Here is an 18,753-nt window from a genome sequence, read left to right as displayed (position 1 = left end):
TTAGCATTTTGGTGTGTATCTGTTTATTTTCTTGTTAACACAGGCATAAAAACCCACAGGAGGAACGCCCTCTCCACAGCAACAGAAACCTGTGTGTGTATCTCTCTTCTGCTACTCAAAAAAGAATATCTAAATTCAACTATATTATGCCCATACCTCACCTGTAGAATGTCCTTTCAATCTTGCTCATTCGTCATACATTTTCCCCTACTCTTAGGATGCTTTTCAGGAATAGGAATACAGAAGAGCATACAAAAAGAATCCAACCACTTTTGCTTTATTATACCCACATTTAGCAATGCCCTAAGATTTACAACAGCACGACGTTCGGGTGATTACCGGTTCAGAATCTTTACTGCTGGCAATCTGACTTTTGGAGTCATGAATTGAAATGTCATCTACTCCTGAAAGAATTTTTGTAACAGTGTATTTTGCTGTCTTCCTTAGCTTTGCACGGAGAATATCACCTTCCAACCAAAGTTCTGACTGTTTCCTGTTACAGAGGGAAAATACAGTAGAAATTGCCAATATCATTTTTTGACTACATTTATAAATCCAAATTCATAGGTTAAGCAGACTCCAGTAGTAGCAGGTGTGCCATCCTCTAATGTGGTACAAAATGGTCTCAATATAGTCATGTAAAATATTTATCGCATTGCATCCAACTATGCCCTTCCATTTGCAGAATTGCTTTGACCTAGCAGTGGTTTCCAGTAATTGGAAAATGAGGTTATTTTTGGCAATTCCTCCTCCTCTTCTCTGCAACACCCTCCCCACCAACAAAAAAAGCAATCTGCTCTGGAGGATTGGTAGAATCTTTGGAACAGCATGGGAAGTAGTGTGGAGGGATGCCGGAGGAATAATTAAAAATTGTCTCCCTTACATTAGAGGAGTGGATCTCAGCTGAATCAAAAGCCCTTTTGTGAACAGATGGATGCAAACCAGAGTTATAATTTTATTTCCACCTTGAAAGTTTTATTGAAAGGCAGGAGACAAACATTTCAGAGAGCTATTGCTGTTGTTTGTTTAAAACAATCAGATGTATTAGTAGATGAAAAAGTTGCTTTCAGTCTGCTGGCAGGCTTAATGAGTGCCGAGTGAAGTCTTGCAGTGTACTTGTTTTGTCATACTAATCTGATGCTAAGGCATCAATCAATATCAATATTTTAATCACCGCATTTTAGACATTTCATTGCTATGTCTTGTGCATGTTCTTCACCTTAAAAAACAATAGTTTCATTTCATTTTTGTATACACTTCAGTAGTAATTCATATATATTGATGTTTCTACCCAATTCTGTACCATAGTCTATAATTTTGAGGTTGAGTTTTCTGTTTTCCTTCCCTTTTCTTTAAGGCTTAGTCCAGGCAGAATGTGTGCGCAACTGTACAGGCTCTGTGATTTCAGCTTCTGTCAGTAATGCACATTCAGCTGCTGAATTCTACTGCATACCCGGCAAGTGTCTCAGGGGGGAAAAAGGGACATCCCATTTTTTCTCATGATATAACAATGGCCATTTGGGTTGCTGCGATGTTGTGCAATTTCATGGTGCAATTTCTCCCTGAAAAAAAGCACTTCTGGGGGGCCACAATATCGCATGGTGCCCCAAAACATAGATTTTGGGGCGCTGTGCCTGAAGAAAGCAGTTTTTTTGGGGGGGGCTGCAGCACAAAATCACATGAGATCACAGCAACCAAACTGGCTGGTGTGCTCTCACACAAAAAAATTGGAAGATGGTGTCTGTAAAGAAGGCATCCCTGATTTGGGCTTCATAGTGTTGGAAGGTATGCTACTGATGGGAAAGCAAGTCAAAGACACGCAGCTCTAACCAGATGCCGGTGATTGTAGGCTGCTTATACTGCAGTTTCTGATTTACGTGTAAAGCAGCAAGCAGCAGACCAAGCCAGCGGTCAGAATTACCAGTGTCTTCAGAAGGCACACTGCCAATCCCTGCTCTCTATGTGGGTAACTGCTGTTTTATGGTCCTAACCTCCTTTAACCTATATTTAATATATCAGAAGGCAGAATGGTCATTACCAATTTGTGTGAGGCCAGGTCCCGGTCACAGCATGCAAATAATTAAATAGTTTCAGTACTGATTCAATCTTCTGGGGGGGGGGGGAATGGGTTTAAAGGCTTACTTACTCTAACAGGAAGTGCTGCTGTGCTCCAATCACAGAGCCAGGTCTGCAGATTCTAATCCAGGCAATAGCTTCAGCAGCAGTCATCCTGTAATGCTTCATAATGTAACAGGCTATAAGTGTGCCAGTTCTGCCAAGTCCAGCTGCGTGGAACACAAATAAGCTCGTTCTTTTTTCTGGCTTTTGCAAGCAGATCTTCATTCACAGTGGCGTAGCGTGGGTTGTCAGCACCCGGGGCAAGGCAAGTAATTTGTGCCCCCTAACCCGTGGATTTGCGCCCCCTAACCCTAACCCCCAGATGTTGCGCCTGGTGCGGCCGGGCCCCCCTGCACCCCCCACGCTACGCCACTGCTCATTCAGGCTTTATCATGCTTTTATGCTCCCTCCGCAAACCACAACTGCTTGGGCCCTACATTTCTTAGGCCAGGCCTTCACAAAAAGGAACCCCAAGCACATCAGGCCATGTATTGGGTATGTGTGTGTGTGAGAGAGAGAGAGAGAGAGAGAAACACACTATATAGCTCAGTCATACATCACATGCTCTACATGCAAAAGGTCCCAGATTAAATCCCCAGCATTTCCAGTTAATATTGGGATGCAGATAATGAGGTTGCCCCTTTTCTGCTTCTGGAAAGCCATTGCCAGTCAGAGCAGACAGCCCTGGGCTAGATCCACCAATAGTCAGACTTGCTATGAGGCAGTTGCCTATGTTCCTATTCTGGCTTGAGATAATACACTTTTCTGTAACTGACAGTATCCTCTGTGGTCAGCTCAGAGTGCCCTGTTGATGTATTTTATAAACAAATTTAAACAGCAAATGCTTGAGCAAATCCAAGCCTGGGTGAGGCTCCTCAACTTTCACCAATCTCTTCCAATGGTATGGAGATGCTCCTGAGCTGAGCCACATGTGGCCCTCTGGGGAAATGGGGGGGGACCCAATTTTCAACAACTCTGCTCCCTCCTAATCCCAAGTTGCTCACAGCTCACCCCATTCAGGAAGTGCTCTCCAACCTGTTTGGCTTCAACACACTGTATCTGTAATCAAAACTTTCTAAATTGCACCAAAGGCATACCTGGACATAAGGTGGCAGTCAAAAGTTTGTTCTGGAAGGGATCTTTCAAAGTGAGCTTAGCTTTCGATCCCCAGATTTGTAATACACAAAAAAGCAAACTGAAATATATCCATATGTTATTCTGTAAGGATGTGCACCTTTATTATTACTTCTAAAGGCTTGAGCTGCACATTGTCACTTTTCTACCATAAAAAACTTTCATAAGTTATCACTACCTCCTTAGTGACTTATGATGAGGCTTACCTGTAGCAGCTGGCCTTGCTGGGATGCTCTTTATTTACTACACATTTATGCAGGTAACTTATTTATTTCACATTTGTGCTTGTTACAGTTTAGTGGAATCCACTGGAACACAGGCCGAAAGCAGAATCTTTAGAGGCTTACTGCTTCCATTTCTCAGACTCTATCTAAACTATGTATGATTAGCAAGATTCCACATGGAAGTTGGAAGTAGTAACCTAGCAAGAGGCCACAGCACTTAGGGATGAGATGGAAGAAAAAGGAGACTTCCAACATTCTAGTGAAAGAGATGTCAGAATCCTTGCAGTACAAATGATTTTTAAGAGAAACTGGTGATTTTGGTCAAATTGCTAAAAAAAATGCTGTGTAATGGCTGAACTAAGTGATGGTTAATAATGCATGCAGTGAATGCTATCCCCAAAAGTTAGTGTCAATTACTTTAACGCATGATTCCTGTACCTTTGCAATGAACTGCTATAGCACCTTCGGCATTTTCACAAATACTTAGGAATGTTCTGATGATGGCATCATTAGGTATACTTCCATCAGCAAAGAAGAGTTCATAATGCTCAAACCCTGCGTCTTTAAATCTCCTTGCATCATAGACTCTCTTGTTTAGACGGATTATAGTGGTAACATTATGTCTTCTGAAGTAGGGAAAATAGGCCTCGGGGGCGTGGTGTGGGTAACCTGGAAGAAAGGAACGAATGAACATTTACGGCAGTGTAGAACAAAATATCAAGCAAGCCACCCAAATACGCCACCAAAACCTATCAACCCAGCCCGTTTTCAAATACTGATTTCTATAGTTCAGCAATGTCCAATCAGGTGACCGCGATCGACAGGTAGATCCCAGGAAGATCGCAGCTGGTCGCAGGATCGTTATCGATCACAGGATTTAAAGCAATGCATAATGAATTTTTGCGCTCCCTGCCCCATTCCTACGTAGCTTCAAAAGGGCGATCGTTTCTAGTCTGCTGCTGACATTAGTTGGCTTTATTGTTTTGTGTGCTTGTTAGTGTTGTAGTTAATGGTTAGCCTCCCCCCCCCCCCAAATCTCAACAACTCTGGCCTTTCCCTCCTAAAATAAGTTCCTCCTCCATCCAGTGACAATGGGTAGATCATTGCCAGTTTTTTTATACTGGGAGTAGATCACAGTCTCTTGGGAGTTGGACATGGCTGCTGTAGTTGGTAACGCAGTAAGTAACAGAGTAATGTATTGTTTCCGCCGCAAGTGCCTCTATCTTTTAAACATACCATTTTCAATTTTACTTCTTGAGTGTGGGCCACTGAAGGCAATGAATTTTTTTGGTATTATCCAGTTAAAGTCTCCATTTTCAGCCCTCTGTTAAGAAAACATAAGAATTGTTTACTTCATCCCTAAAACATCCCTGACATTAGTCACATTTGCTTCGGTGAACATAGTGAGGATGACGAGGAATGCTGATGTAAGGTTTTGCAGAATAAGAATGTGTAATTCCGATTTCTTCTGGGATTATAGACCACATGCTCTCACACTGTCATGCGACAGCCTTAAGTGTATTGAAACATCTTTTTGTTATTTACCTTACTTTCCTTGACTCCACATACTTAGATATAGACTATCTTGAAAACAGAAAAAATCAAGAGCTATAAGTAATGCATGCCAATTTTAAGCAAAGACAGTCTCAGCAGTAATTATAAGTAGACATCAGTAAACAGAATGATGCTTACCTCATAGTGCTCATATTCATCTACATCAAATGAATTGAAATCAAGGAAGCCATACTGCAAAGCCTAAAATTTGCAAGAGAGCAACTTTAAAAACAACAACATAAGCCTTGTAGAATGGACCATAAATGATCACTTTTAGTCTGTCTCTTTTACCATTCCATATTATCTACATTGTCTGAACTAAAACTTTACTTATGTAAATGATATATGCAAAGCACTCAGAAATTGCTATGTAAGTGTAATTATGACTACCATTCCTGCTCACACAATGGAACTTTCCCAACCATAATAATAATAATAATAATAATAATAATAATAATAATAATAATAATATTTTCTTCTCCTTCTTCTCCCCCTCCTCCTCATTGCAGCCTCCCCCAAATCCAGTCACTTCAGTTCAATGTACTTATTTAAAATCATGGGTCACCACAAAGCTAATAAAAATAGATAACAGCTGGCTTACTGACCAGTGAAAGCCCACTCCTGAGGGTCAGAGGACCCAATGATGCATTGTTTGGAATGAGGGGCTGCAAGAAGAGGGGGACTGATAGAATTTGGGGAGTGGGAGACATCATACAAACATGGAAGTACAGTCTAATCTCACTATGGATCCAAACCATAATTGTGATTTGGCTTATTTTCTCCTCTTCTTAATTATCCAATCTTTTGGAAGAGTAATCTTTCATATTTCAAACTGTCCAGAATCCCATAAGGTTCTGATCAAAGTACAGGGTTCCAGATCACACATGGAATTTATTTTACTAACCTTATTTACCGCCTGAAAGCAGTCGAGCAGCGTTAGATGAAAACTGCAGGTACCAAACGCAGCATCCCTGCAAGGCACACAAATGTGAACTCAATGTTGGCCAACTTTCCTAAGGAAAATTTTGTAGGCTTCCTGACATGGCTACAACACACTCTAGCTAGTGATTTCTATTAGAGTCATACCTCGGGTTAAATATGCTTCGAGTTGAGTGCGTTCGAGTTGTGCTCCTCGGCAACCCGGAAATAACGGAGCTCGTTACTTCTGGGTTTCACCGCTTGCGCATGCGCAGACGCTCAAAAGGACATCACGCACATGCGCAGACATGCCGTCGCTAGTTATGTTTACCTCTAGATGCGGACATGGCTCCGGAACGGATCCCATTCGTATCTAGAGGTACCACTGTAGTTAACAGCAAGCAGATAAATACGTGTCAAAAGGACATTTGAACCGTTTCCAAGTTTTGTGGCACACAATTACTGCTTTTCCGGCAAAAGCCAAATGGTCTCAATGTATGGGCACTGGTTCCCTAAGCCACACCAGTGGAGCAGTGCCATGGCATGGAAGGATCTTGTTGTGGCTGGCTGCCTTGCTCTCTTGGGTCAACAGCAAGTGCGAGAGAAATGGCAGAGAGGTCAGACTGGCTCACTCCACTAGCTGGAGTCTGCCCATCCTTCCTGCCCACGGCCAACCTGCCCCTTTCTTGAGAGCTCTCCAGCCAGCAGATGCTGCAAGCTTCACTGAGGCTCACCCTGACCACCATGATGAGATGAGAGGAGTATTCAGGTCAATGCGGGGAAGAAGAAGAAGAAGAAGAGTTTGGATTTGATATCCCGCCTTTCACTCCCCTTCAGGAGTCTCAAAGCAGCTAACATTCTCCTTTCCCATCCTGTGCCAAGCTAAGTCCCAACTGCTCGATTCGTTTTCTGGAATGATCTGCCCTGCATGTGTGTTGAATTCTCAGCTCTGGGTTCATTTGCTATGCTAGACATTAGTCGGCCACAGGTGGGAAAATAAATTGCTGCACTTGGAAGCTGTGTGTTGTCATGGGGGCAAAATCCACTAGCCACTTAAGTAAGTAGCTAGCTTGGTCCCCCATCAACCTTGAAGCCTGCAGCTGCAATCCAATAAACACTTATTGGCCGGGGGTGGGGGGGGGAGCCTTGCTGAACCCAGTGCACCTTACCTGACATGAATAGGATTGCACTGTGTTTGTGTCTACATGTACAGCACTCCAATCTATCATACGAGAAGTGTTCGGCTGGTGTAAACACAAAGCTATATTTTAGGGATCAGTAACTAAACAACAGTGTTAAAAATTGCTTCCTTAACACATTTTGCCATAGCAAATTGCATGGGGCTCCCCTATGTGGTTTATTTTTGTTTAAGGATAGTAGGTCTTGAGCACGCATGTAAAAAAGATCTAGAAAAGTCTTCACCAATCAGGTGCTCTCCAGAGGTTTTGGAGTTTAACTCCCATCCTTCCTAACCGCTGGCCGTATTCTTTGGGGCTGATGGAAGTTGGATTCTAACAGCATCTGGAAAGCACTAAGTTAGTGAAGGCTAAGGTAGGAATTCCAAATGGGCAGGGGATCAGTTTCTCCCCCTGCCAAGAAAGGGTAAAATGAATATTTTTAAAGGATGGGTGGTTTTAATACATGCTTTCATTTACCTGAAAGGAAGATATGTCACATTTTCAGACACTAAATGCCTGTATATGTTTTCTGGAGATTCCCTCAGATATATTATCTATTTTGGAAACAGAGAGGAGAAAAAGGGGAAAAAAACATTCATATGGTACTTTTAAGTTAACTACAAGATAATATTCTCTGCAATTCTCCCACCCACCAAAGCAAGGCATACAGCAGGACAAAGGATAGTGTGCATACAGTGATACAGAGAACTGGCTATAAAGTAACATGGCGGTCAATACAAAGCCAGAAAAAAGGCAAATAGAAGCAATAACCATTCTGCATACATAAATGCTGTTCAAGCTCCAGAAAGTGTTACTGCAATAGAATTTCAGATCAGAATTAGATTCCAGTTCAAAACATTGCAACGTTTTCTTCATGAGCCATTAGCATGTCCCAAGAAATTTTCAGAACCATCAAACGGGTCATTTTTTAAACGAACAGGATTGGCTACAGAAGACTTTGCCTGCACAGCACTCTGGCATGTAAGCAACCCAAGCCCAGTGTTATGGTTACTACTGGTACAACCGTGTTGGAACCAATTCACACAAACTGCTTTTACCAAGGAGCACAGCACCCACGTGATTTGACAACTCTGGTGGAATCCACACCATGTCCACAATATATCAGCTAGGCCTGACTCTCACAACCAGCCTACACCTGCTTGCAAAGGTGAGACTCCTATCTGTACTGCTTATTTTTATAGTGTGGTAAACAAATAACCTTTGGAATCGTATACCTAACTTTGCCATATAGGAAATGCAATTATTTTAAGCCTCCATCAGCACAAGACATGAACTGTGACTGTTCTCAAACCGCCTATTTAATCATTATTTTAAATACTAAACAGTTTGCAATGAAAATTTATAGAACTATGCTTCATTAAAAATGAAAATAGAAAATATAGCATAAGCAAAGTTTAGCAACTGTACACACTTCTATCAAGTTCCACCCTCCCCAGTTTTTAATCCTTAAAATATTAGAAATGCTAGGTGATACAATTTTGCAATCAGCCTTCCTAAACAACTGTGCCCTCCGAGTAGACAAAACAAAGGATAAAATTATAGGCAAAAGATAATTCAGCAGCTGCAATTCTTGATTATCCAATTAGCATTCCCAATACAATATGGCTGTACACAAAGCAATTATCCATTGCATGGACTGAAGAGACACATCATGTTTCAATAACATTCAAGTCCTGTTTTGATGAACAGATGCTACACAAAGTAGCACAGCTGAGTAGTTTTAGTCTCTGGAGCTACTGGTCTTCAGAGGAGACCCCTGCTTACATGGCAAACTGTAGTCAGTTACTTCAAAATGTGGGGGAAATGAGTTGCACTTGGGGACCCTCTTGCACATTCTGATTAGTAGGGCGCTGGAATCGTGTCACAACACCCCCAGTGGCTTGTACGTTCAACAGCACAAGCTATTACTGTTAATCTTGAAGGAGAGCTTCGCTGGCTATATGCACTGATGGAGTGAATAACAGGACCCCCACCCCACCCCTACAAGGGCTTGGAAATTAGAAGCACTACACTTGGAAAACTACCTTGCTTAAATTTCTTTTCAAGAAATGCAGCTTCAAATTGCTTTGAACACAATGCTGTCCTATAAACAAGTAAAATACTATTGCAGAAATGTGCAGGTTCTTCGGGAGTTGCTTCTACGTAAAGTGGGACGGAACATCTGCTGTAAAACTTCCCAGTCTCAATTCATGCACATCTGCATCTGCTGGGCGAGAGCTCTGGACAGTAAGGCTGGAAGTTCTGGTATACTTCGTAAGTGATAACCTATTAAAACCATGTCCTAACAAAGACCATCTCTTCCGTAAGGATGTTGCAATGGTATCATAAGGTGAGGGTGGGGGGAATCAGTGGAAGAAAGCACTTTTCTAATGGGGGACACATAAATTGTTAAGGTCACTCCCGGTGGAGTACAGGGTCAGGTTTAAGGTGCTGGTTTTGACCTTTAAAGCCCTATGCGGCCTAGGACCCACATGCCTACGGGACTGCCTCTCCTGGTATGCCCCACGGAGGACCTTAAGGTCCACAAAGAACACTTTGGAGGTCCCGAGCCTCAAGGAGGCTAGATTGGTCTCAACTAGGGCCAGGCCTTTTCAGCACTGGCCCCGACATAGTGGAACACTCTGTCACAAGAGACTAGGGCCGTATGGGACTTGACATCTTTCTGCAGGGCCTGCAAGACAGAGCTGTTCTGCCTGGCCTTTGGTTTGGATTCAGTCTGACCCTTATGTTTCCCTCCCCTTGTGGTCTTGATTTATCGGCTACTTTAAAATGAGGCTGCATTTTAAATTGCATTTTAACCTGTATTTTAAATTGATTCCCCCCCCTTCCCCCTATTATGTTTTTACTGTGATTTTATTGGTGTTAGCTGCCCTGCCACCCTCTGGCCAGGGAGGGTGGGGTATAAATAAAATTATTTATTATTATTAGTCATGATTTATCTGCCAGAACTGTCTCCTCACCTTGCTCTAAGACAGGGGTGAGGAATCTCCAGCCCATTGGTCCATCTTGGCCTGCCAGGTCATTTCCCTTCACAAGCCACACCCACCTATCCATCAGCTGACAACACTAGGTGGTGTCCGCAGGTGGTGTGGGGCCAATCCTGCTGGGTTGTTGCTTTCCCACTGCCTTCTTTTCAGGAAATGTGTTGGTGAAACAGACCTTTCCACCCGCCACAGTGGGCCTGTCAAGGCTAAAAATTGGCCGCTGTTCCTTTAGTGCTAAAAGAACTAAGTCAGCATGAGTCAGCGGTCTACAATGACTCATGCAACCCTTCACCAAATTGCACCTGTATATATGGAGTGGCCAATGTTAGTGTTGGGTGTGGGTTGGTTGGTTGGATGGTAGAAAGCTAGTTGCGTTTGGTGTGGGTAAAAGCTGTCGGTCGTGGTTGGAGAAGACGACTTTTTAAGAATAAAAGCAGCGTTCTGCAAAGTACTCTTTCTTAAGGACTCTTTGTGCCAACTAGGGTCTGAGGACCGGGCAAAGGAGGCAAAGGAGGTCAGAACCTTTTTCTTTTTCAAACACTGACAGGGTCAGCTGAACCAATGGATTCAAGTTACAAGAAAGGTGATTCTGACGAAACATCAGGAAGAACTTCCTGACAGTAGGAGCTGCTCAACAGGGGAAGAGACTCCCTTGGGAGGTAGTGGACTCGTTTTTAAGCAGAGGTTGGATGGCCATCTATCATGGATCCTTTAGATGATATTCCTACATTGCAGGGGGTTGGACTAGACCAGCATTTCCCAACCTTGGCCCTCCAGCTGTTTTTGGACTACAACTCCCATAATCCTCAGCTAGCAAGACCAGTGGTCAGAGATGATGGGAATTGTAGTTCGAAAACAGCTGGAGGCCCAAGGTTGGGAAACACTGGACTAGATGACCCTCAGGGTCCCTTCTAACTCTACAATTCTATGATAATACGATTCTAAGTCTAATAACAACCTCCCTACCAGGCACCAAGTCCACAACTACTTATTTTCAACAGTACTTCAGCAAAACAATCTCCCAGATCATTCAGTGGCCCACTGACATGAGCCTATTTAGCGTTATTACTTTCCCCAGTCAGACACAAGCATGTAAAAACATTACAAATCTTCAGAACAAGTGATGCTTTTGTTTTAAATGGTTCTGGATGCAAGTCCGCGCAAGCTTGTGAATGTATCATCAACCAATAGCTTTATTTTCTTCAAAACTCAGCCCAAGGTACTGTGCAGACAACACTAGCTGGCTGTAACCCTGGTTAAAGGATTAAGAGTGGTTCATCAGACTTCATAATCCCTGCCCCAGCCCTTCCCTGCTTCGGTGTGTATTCCTTCTCCTCACTAAATCATTGGTACAGATGCCGAATCATTGCATAGGCAGGCACAGAGGTTCAAGTGCAAGAGGGAACGTCCATTCCAGATTCCTTAACCATGGTTAAGAAATGGGTAGCAGTTCATCTGCTCCTGTCACAGGAAGTATAACTGAATTGGCATTTCTATACCCTATCAGTCATGCAATATTCTGGGGAATTATAATATACAACTGATCTGAGTTAAAGTTAAAACAGTTGACTTGTGGTCAAGTGTGTGAGAGAGAAAAACCTGTGGAAGTTAAGTGCATATTTTTATTTTTAGAAAAAGTAGAACTTTAAGCCCTTGTATTCTATAGATTTTGTTTTGTTTTTTTAAATAGCAACTTTTCAACAGCTTTACCAAAGAGTGGGAAAGAAAGCATCACAGAAAGACAGAAAATAAATAAATACATACAGCTGAAATGACTTTCCTAAGCCAAGGCACAAACATAAGTCATAAACTGTTTACAATAATAACACTGTGTAAAAACAGACTACAGAAGCAAATTGCCTAGTCGGCAGAACCAGTACCCTGGCTTTCTGGCAGTGGGTTACTATTGCTTTCTGGGAGGGTTGATACAATGGGGAGGTCAGCGCAGTGCAAATCCACTCGTAGGACCAATCTGGCACTCCTGCCAGTGTGTTTGCACTGCACCGACCTCCCAGCTGCCTAATGCCTCTTGGTAGACAACAGCAACCCACCCGCCAGGAAGCTAGAGTAGCAGCTGCACTCTACCAAGAGACAGCTTCTGTAAACAGGTATAAAAGTGAAAAGTCACAGGAGCAGGCAAACACTGAGACCTTGCAGAGATCAAAGAAGAAGACTGCATATTATTCCTTGGGGAAATGAGACACAACCACACTGGTGAAATATGCACCCTTGGAGGGAGAGAAAACATTGTAAGGGGGAAAAACCCAGCACCACCCAATACAGGTTTTAGAAAAGAGACAGGACACAAATACACACACGCCTGTTTGCTTAAATGTAGAGAAGGCTATGAAAGCCAACACAAGATACACAAGAAACCCTGTTGGTATCAAATCCCCATGCATTAACGTAGAAATTTTTTATTTAATTTCAGGTACTACTGGAAGTACTAATGGAAAGGTTAGATATTTGAATGGTACATCAGCAGTGATGATTCTGCTTCGGCAGCTCCATCTAAAATAAGGTTACATCTAGAAAAGTTGGCAAACTGAACCTAGGAAGGATTAAGAAAAAAAACAAGAACACAAGAGGTGAAGGAAACTGCTTACCCTGAAGGAAGAAGATGAGAAAATAAAGTACACAGAGATGAGTCCTGGAGATGACCTGAATTACAGCAATTCTTGAGGGTAGGACCCAAGAAGGGTAGCCCTCCAAAAGGACATAATTAGTGCCAAGCCTGAGAAAAAGAAACACTGTTACTAAGTTAATGCAGGATTTGGGATACAGAGCTGAGATGGAGGCAGGAGACAAAGGAGGAGGACAGGACACACAGGAGCTATTTCTGAATTAAAACAGACAAAGAGAGTCAGAAGAAAGGATATTAACCCGTGGAATAATAGAGATCAAAAGCACCCACTTCAGAAGTAATCTCAAAGTATATTTCTATCTGCTAACAAAGAACTATAAACCTCTCTAGCTAATGCAGTTCTGCCTTTTAAGTATGAACAGGCTGGTATTTTAACTGAGCAAAACTAAAGCTATGACGTCTTATTTCACAACACTTATCATTACTCTGCTACCAAATATTCCATGTATCAGCCTCCCTCAATGCGATGATCTCAGGATGTTTCAGACTACGGTCCCAGTCTCAGTCCCAGCCATCATGATGACCAATGGTCAGGGATGATGGGGGTGTTAAACATCTGAAGAAACCAGGTCAATGAAGGTTGTCATAGAATCATAGAATCATAGAGTTAGAATAGACCACAAGGGCCATCGAGTCCAACCCCCTGCCAAGCAGGAAACACCATCAGAGGACTTCTGATATATGGTTGTCAAGCCTCTGCTTAAAGACCTCCAAAGAAGGAGACTCCACCACACTCCTTGGCAGCGAATTCCACTATCAAACAGCCCTTACTGTCAGGAAGTTCTTCCTAATGTTTAGGTGGAATCTTCTTTCTTGTAGTTTGGATCCATTGCTCCGTGACATATCCTTTTCCAGCAGCACACACATGCTGCTCAATTTAATATATGTCACAATTACATACAGATGATTAGTGATGAAACCTACCCAAAAATCATGTTCAAGGCACTAACAGGTTGTTTAACCGTCCCATTACTTATTTTGAGTTATTTCACATTATTTGAAATGCTTCTTTCTTCTGTTTCTAAAGTTCAGGTCCCCAAATAACCCATTTTTTGATACGGTATACCACAAGAAACTCTTATTGAAAGATCCAAGAGAGCAAATGGCCTGATAGGAAAAGACAAACAGAAGAAACTACATCACCTACAAACACTGAAAACATAAATGAAAATGCCATTAATGATTCATGATCTACATGGAATGAAGGAACAGCACATTCAAATTCATTTTCTGAAAACATTCTAGATACAACAGGTATGATAAACAGTTTTCTTAATTTGAGATTTTACCTTATTTGGCTTAAGGTTATATGCGGTAATTTGAATTGTAAACCAAATTTTCACTGCAGCATTCAAGGACCACTGATTTCAAGGCATGTCTAATATTTTCTCAATAACACTCTCACTGTCCTTCACTTCTATGGTTCTATGTTTATTTCCAAAATAAAACTTGTAGGAATAGCACTATTTGCAGTGCTGTAGTCACTTGCATAATTGATGTATCTGAAATCAACAGCGCTAGAGTAACATCTAAAAATGCATTTAATACATTCATGCAGGGGTATGTCAAATATGTCATTTCTTTTTGTGAAGGGGGGATGTCAAGGTATCAGAAGGTTAATACAACCACCTACAAAACACTGAAAAACAACAACAAATATTTTATTGTAACTCCTTTTACCATTAGAGAGTATACTCGAAAGCATTAACATTCTGGTGATAATAAATAGATAACTCTACAATGTTTGTTTATTTATTATTAGTTTCATACAGCTGCAGTCATAGAAATCAATAATAGGAAGACAGTAAAACTTGCCATATTAAGAATTGTCAAATTCTCTGTGCGTAAAGGACACCACACAATGTCTAGAAGAACAGCCACAATGGCAGGACAATTAGCACAACAGATTTACTACTTTCTGGTTAAAATCCCAGTCCCACTGAAAACGTTCAAGTTGTCCTCTATAAACATCAAGCAAAAGTTTAAAGCCAAACAGTGAAAACAGCTTAGGAATACAAAGCTCCACTCGGTAGCAGTGATTCAGCACTAAAACGACACATTTCCTACATTAAATACAAATGCTACTCCTTCCTGAATTTGTTATAATTACTCCCACAAAATGGAAACACTGACAACGCTTCTATATGACAAGGCACTGGCTCTTGTATTTTCTGTATTTTTTTTAAAGAACAGTGAGCTAATTTTCAGTAGCTGATAAAGAATCTCTCCCTTTAAGTGTTGGTGTAGTTTTTGGCAGCAGCAACAACGGCTGCTTTAAGAAGTACAGAAAAGCATTACTGCTGTCACTTAATTTAAAAGACAGCACTTTATTGATAAATGGATGTAGTGCAATTAGCTAGTTAATGGATACATATTTTCATATAAATTAGGGGAGTTGTTCAACATGTGATCGTTCCAAAAGGGCAAGCAATTCAGTTTGCCAGGCTGAATGGTCCCCCTCTCTTCCCCCTACACACCGTTCTGGGGGTTATTCCGAGCTCCCTGAGCCAATTTTGGGGGACATGAGAGAGGAAGAGAAAGAAGAAAGGCTTCCACTGACATGACTCATAAATTGAATCCTGTCCAAAGAAAACAACCTTTTTGTTTTGATTTGTTTTGTCTTAAATGGTGTATGTATGTGTTGCAGCAGGAATCACCCAAGGAGTAAAGAAGGGATACCTCTTTTTTAATTACACCTGCTATCTGAAGCTTTTATATTAATTAACATTAAAAAAGTGTTGCAATTAATTGAAGAGACGTTTTTAATTAGTCAAAATGTGTTTAGCAAATAATCTAACCAATTGACCAAACATTTAAGAAATCTAAAGGCAAATAAAACCAAAGAATCGCATGGGGAAACTATGTTCAAGAATACAATATAGCAGGCACCCCCAAACTCAGCCCTCCAGATGTTTTTTGAGACTACAATTCCCATCATCCCTGACTACTGGCCCTGTTAGCTAGGGATGATGGGAGTTGTAGTCCCAAAAAACATCTGGAGGGCTGAGTTTGGGGGTGCCTGCTATATAGCAATTGCAAGCATAGTTCTGGAAGGAGAAGACCACACATACAGTTGCATTCATGTCCCCTTCTAGCTCTAACTTCTCCTGCTTTGTGATAATTTTTCCTTTGTGATAAATGCACCAGTGTAGGCAGGGTTTGTTGCTGTAAGTTGGACAGGACCAATCAAGAACCATATCCATGCCAACGTGTGATCATTGCTTAAGAGGGTATGAATAGTGCAGCTCTTTGAACAGAAATCCTGCTGAAGCTGAACTTCCACTCAGCTGGAGAAGAATTCTGGACACACCATGCGACTTTCAGAAACAGTTAGCAAACCCAGCCAAACTGTACAGAGCAGCTTATATCCCTTTGAAAATTGGAGAAAGAAGGATCCAAAACATATTGCCTACAAAAGGCATCTTCGGTATGAAAAAAGTAAAGCTACAATTCAATAAGCTTTTAAAGCAATTTAAGCTTTCATATCAGAAGGAGAATTATTGTTGAGAAAAATTATTTTCCAACTTTCTACCTTCAGCACAGAACTTTTTTGAGATTGGCATGCCCATTTAAGCAGTTTGGCACATTGCAATGGATTCTAGAATACGCTGTAGAGAAGGAAGTTGTCCCCAACCTGGTGCCTCCTCCTTCTCCTTACGTTTTGGACTAAAAGTACAGCCCACACAAATAACTTGCTCTCTACCCCAGGGGTGGATAACATTCTTCAGCCTAACAGCTGGAGTCCCTTGTGGAAAATCTTTTGTGATGGGCAGGGTCAGAGGTAAAAGTGTGGTCCATTCCATCCACGCAAAACTCAGAGCATTCAACCCTAATTTCCTCTCCCTTCATCCAAGCAAGCAAGAGGCATGGTTACACAGTTCAAGTTCATATTCCGGACTTGAGGAGTATGTACAGCAGTGCCAATAATGGATGTGCCCTGGGGAAGAGGGAAAGCGCATGGTTCCAAGGGCCAGAGAGGCATAGAGGGCCACATTTAGTCCCAAGTCTGAAGCTCCCCATGCCTGCTGTACCCATTGCTGGACCTCTGTGGTTACTTGAAGGAAATGTACTTTCCACATACAAATCTTAACTGAATCATATACTAGAAATTACACTAAGGCTCCAATTCTCAGCACATTTACTTGAATGTGAACACCATGCCAATCAGCAAGACTTATTTCAAAGAAAGAATGTTTATGATGGGAGTGTTAATGTGAAATGTACCATTCTTTTCCAGAAATGTGATCTGTGAGAGAAAGCTCACCCCTCACCCTAGAAGTGCACATTGCCCCTTCTGTGCCACTGCGCCCATGTGCCAGGAGGCAATCATGAGCAAGATGCCCTTCAGGAATGCATGTCCACCATTACTGATTGGCTCACTGATGTACCCCTTTGTGTCCAAGGAAACCCAGGATTTCCTTGAACAGAGTTTGGTTTATTACATGGTTCCCATTCTTTTTCCTTCATTAATACTGATGCATGTGGGATTACGCTTCCTGTCATACAGGGTTCATTCTAGAAGAATGCTTTGGTCTGGTGCCACAGATATGTGTCAAAGCTATTCCGCCTTCCCAAGTCTACACCTGTGTGCTTTGTGGGTTATGTTTTTCGTTATGCTCACTTTACGCTTTTGTATTTGAAATGTGCCAACAAAAATAAATTAAAAGTAAAAACACAACTATTCCTCACGGGCATGGTTTGTCCTCCATTGTATTTTAACACTGCTCCCTCAAACTAGCCCCACTTAATTCCCAGTTGTCCCAATTCAATTAATGTTTTAAAAAGTCTTTCATCTTCTTCGAAACTTCAAAACCCTGGACTGTTTATAATAGGGCAGTGTTCCCCAACCTTGGGTCTCCAGCTGTTTTTGGACTACAACTCCCATCATCCCTCGCTAGCAAGACCAGTGGTCAGGGATGATGGGAATTGTAGTCCGAAAACAGCTGGAGACCCAAGGTTGGGGAACACTGTAATAGGGTATAACTAGATCTACCAGTGGGCCTGATCAGTGTTTTTTTCCCTGGGGGTACTCAAATGTACACAGTACTGGCCCCTTTTTTTCTAGAAAAAAAGCACTGGGCCTGATCCTCATCTTCCTCACAACCCCGCTTGTCAGGCTGATGCCCCTGACTCATCTGTCAATCACCTGACATCACAATCACCATCAGGTGACTAGTTTTTGCACTGATCTGTGCATGGAAGCCAGGATGGATCAGCTGAGCACTGGGGCTTGCAAAGAGCTGCACTTGAGGCTTTGTAGGTACAGCGACTTCTTCGCCTGTCTCACATGGTATCATATATGACATCTGGTTTAGCAAGGCAGGTGAGCTTGCCAAAATGGTCTGGCAATAAATAAATCCATGTATCTAGTAATAAGAGCAACAGCAGCAACAAGTGAGGGGGAAATGGGGAAAGAAAATGGGCTCAGGGATAAAACTGTAAAGCAGTTTTATCCTATGAATGCATTCCTTTTCCTAAACTGGGGGCAAAAGGACATGAACCACATGTTACTTGATCACTAGACATGAGGGGGCAGGGACGACACAGGCTTGTGGGTCTTTGACAGTCTAAAAGTTAAACATTAGAATACTTACTGCGTAACAGCCTATGAGGAAGGCTGCGTTGACTTGCTTTTTCTGCTCAAAGCCAGTATAATGAACAATCTTCTTTCTTAACATGGTAAAGGACTGTACCAAGGAAATAAACAATGGAGTTATAACCCAACTCCTTGCATTATAAAAAGTTGCATTTGAGTCATATTTAAGTAGTAAGCACAGATAGAAAACAGCCCCATTTGGTAACACGTAGTTACATTGTTACATTTTATTTAAGACATAATTCAAATAATTACTTCTTTGTCAATGTCTTTCTACAACAAAGGACACTGGGACCCAGAATACATAGTAATGAAGGTCGAAATGGTAAGAAGAAAATTAAATGAGCTAGAAGATCAAATATCCAAAGCAAAAATACAATTT

The 18,753-nt window shown here is 41.8% G+C and overlaps 1 protein-coding gene across 9 annotated transcripts in view; it reads right to left on the bottom strand.

Annotated features, from left to right (window-relative positions):
* Nucleotides 1-18,753, bottom strand: part of CDC14B (cell division cycle 14B) — a 52,453-nt gene that overhangs the window by 12,190 nt on the left and 21,510 nt on the right. For all 9 annotated transcript variants that reach the window (XR_014224375.1, XR_014224376.1, XR_014224377.1 and 6 more), the window contains exons 4-11: nucleotides 18,370-18,462; nucleotides 7,604-7,680; nucleotides 5,935-6,001; nucleotides 5,169-5,231; nucleotides 4,713-4,800; nucleotides 3,915-4,145; nucleotides 2,147-2,285; nucleotides 340-493 (exon numbers count right to left, since the gene is read on the bottom strand). Coding sequence is in view for 5 of the 9 variants with exons in the window: in XM_082241597.1 (XP_082097723.1) it covers nucleotides 340-493; nucleotides 2,147-2,285; nucleotides 3,915-4,145; nucleotides 4,713-4,800; nucleotides 5,169-5,231; nucleotides 5,935-6,001; nucleotides 7,604-7,680; nucleotides 18,370-18,462 (912 nt within the window). In the remaining 4 variants the exon portion in view is untranslated. The remainder of the gene's footprint in view (nucleotides 1-339; nucleotides 494-2,146; nucleotides 2,286-3,914; nucleotides 4,146-4,712; nucleotides 4,801-5,168; nucleotides 5,232-5,934; nucleotides 6,002-7,603; nucleotides 7,681-18,369; nucleotides 18,463-18,753) is intronic.

Source organism: Podarcis vaucheri, assembly GCF_965113315.1.
Source record: "Podarcis vaucheri genome assembly, chromosome: 11".
Taxonomy (NCBI): domain Eukaryota; kingdom Metazoa; phylum Chordata; class Lepidosauria; order Squamata; family Lacertidae; genus Podarcis; species Podarcis vaucheri.
This window is presented reverse-complemented; position numbering and strand designations above follow the sequence as displayed.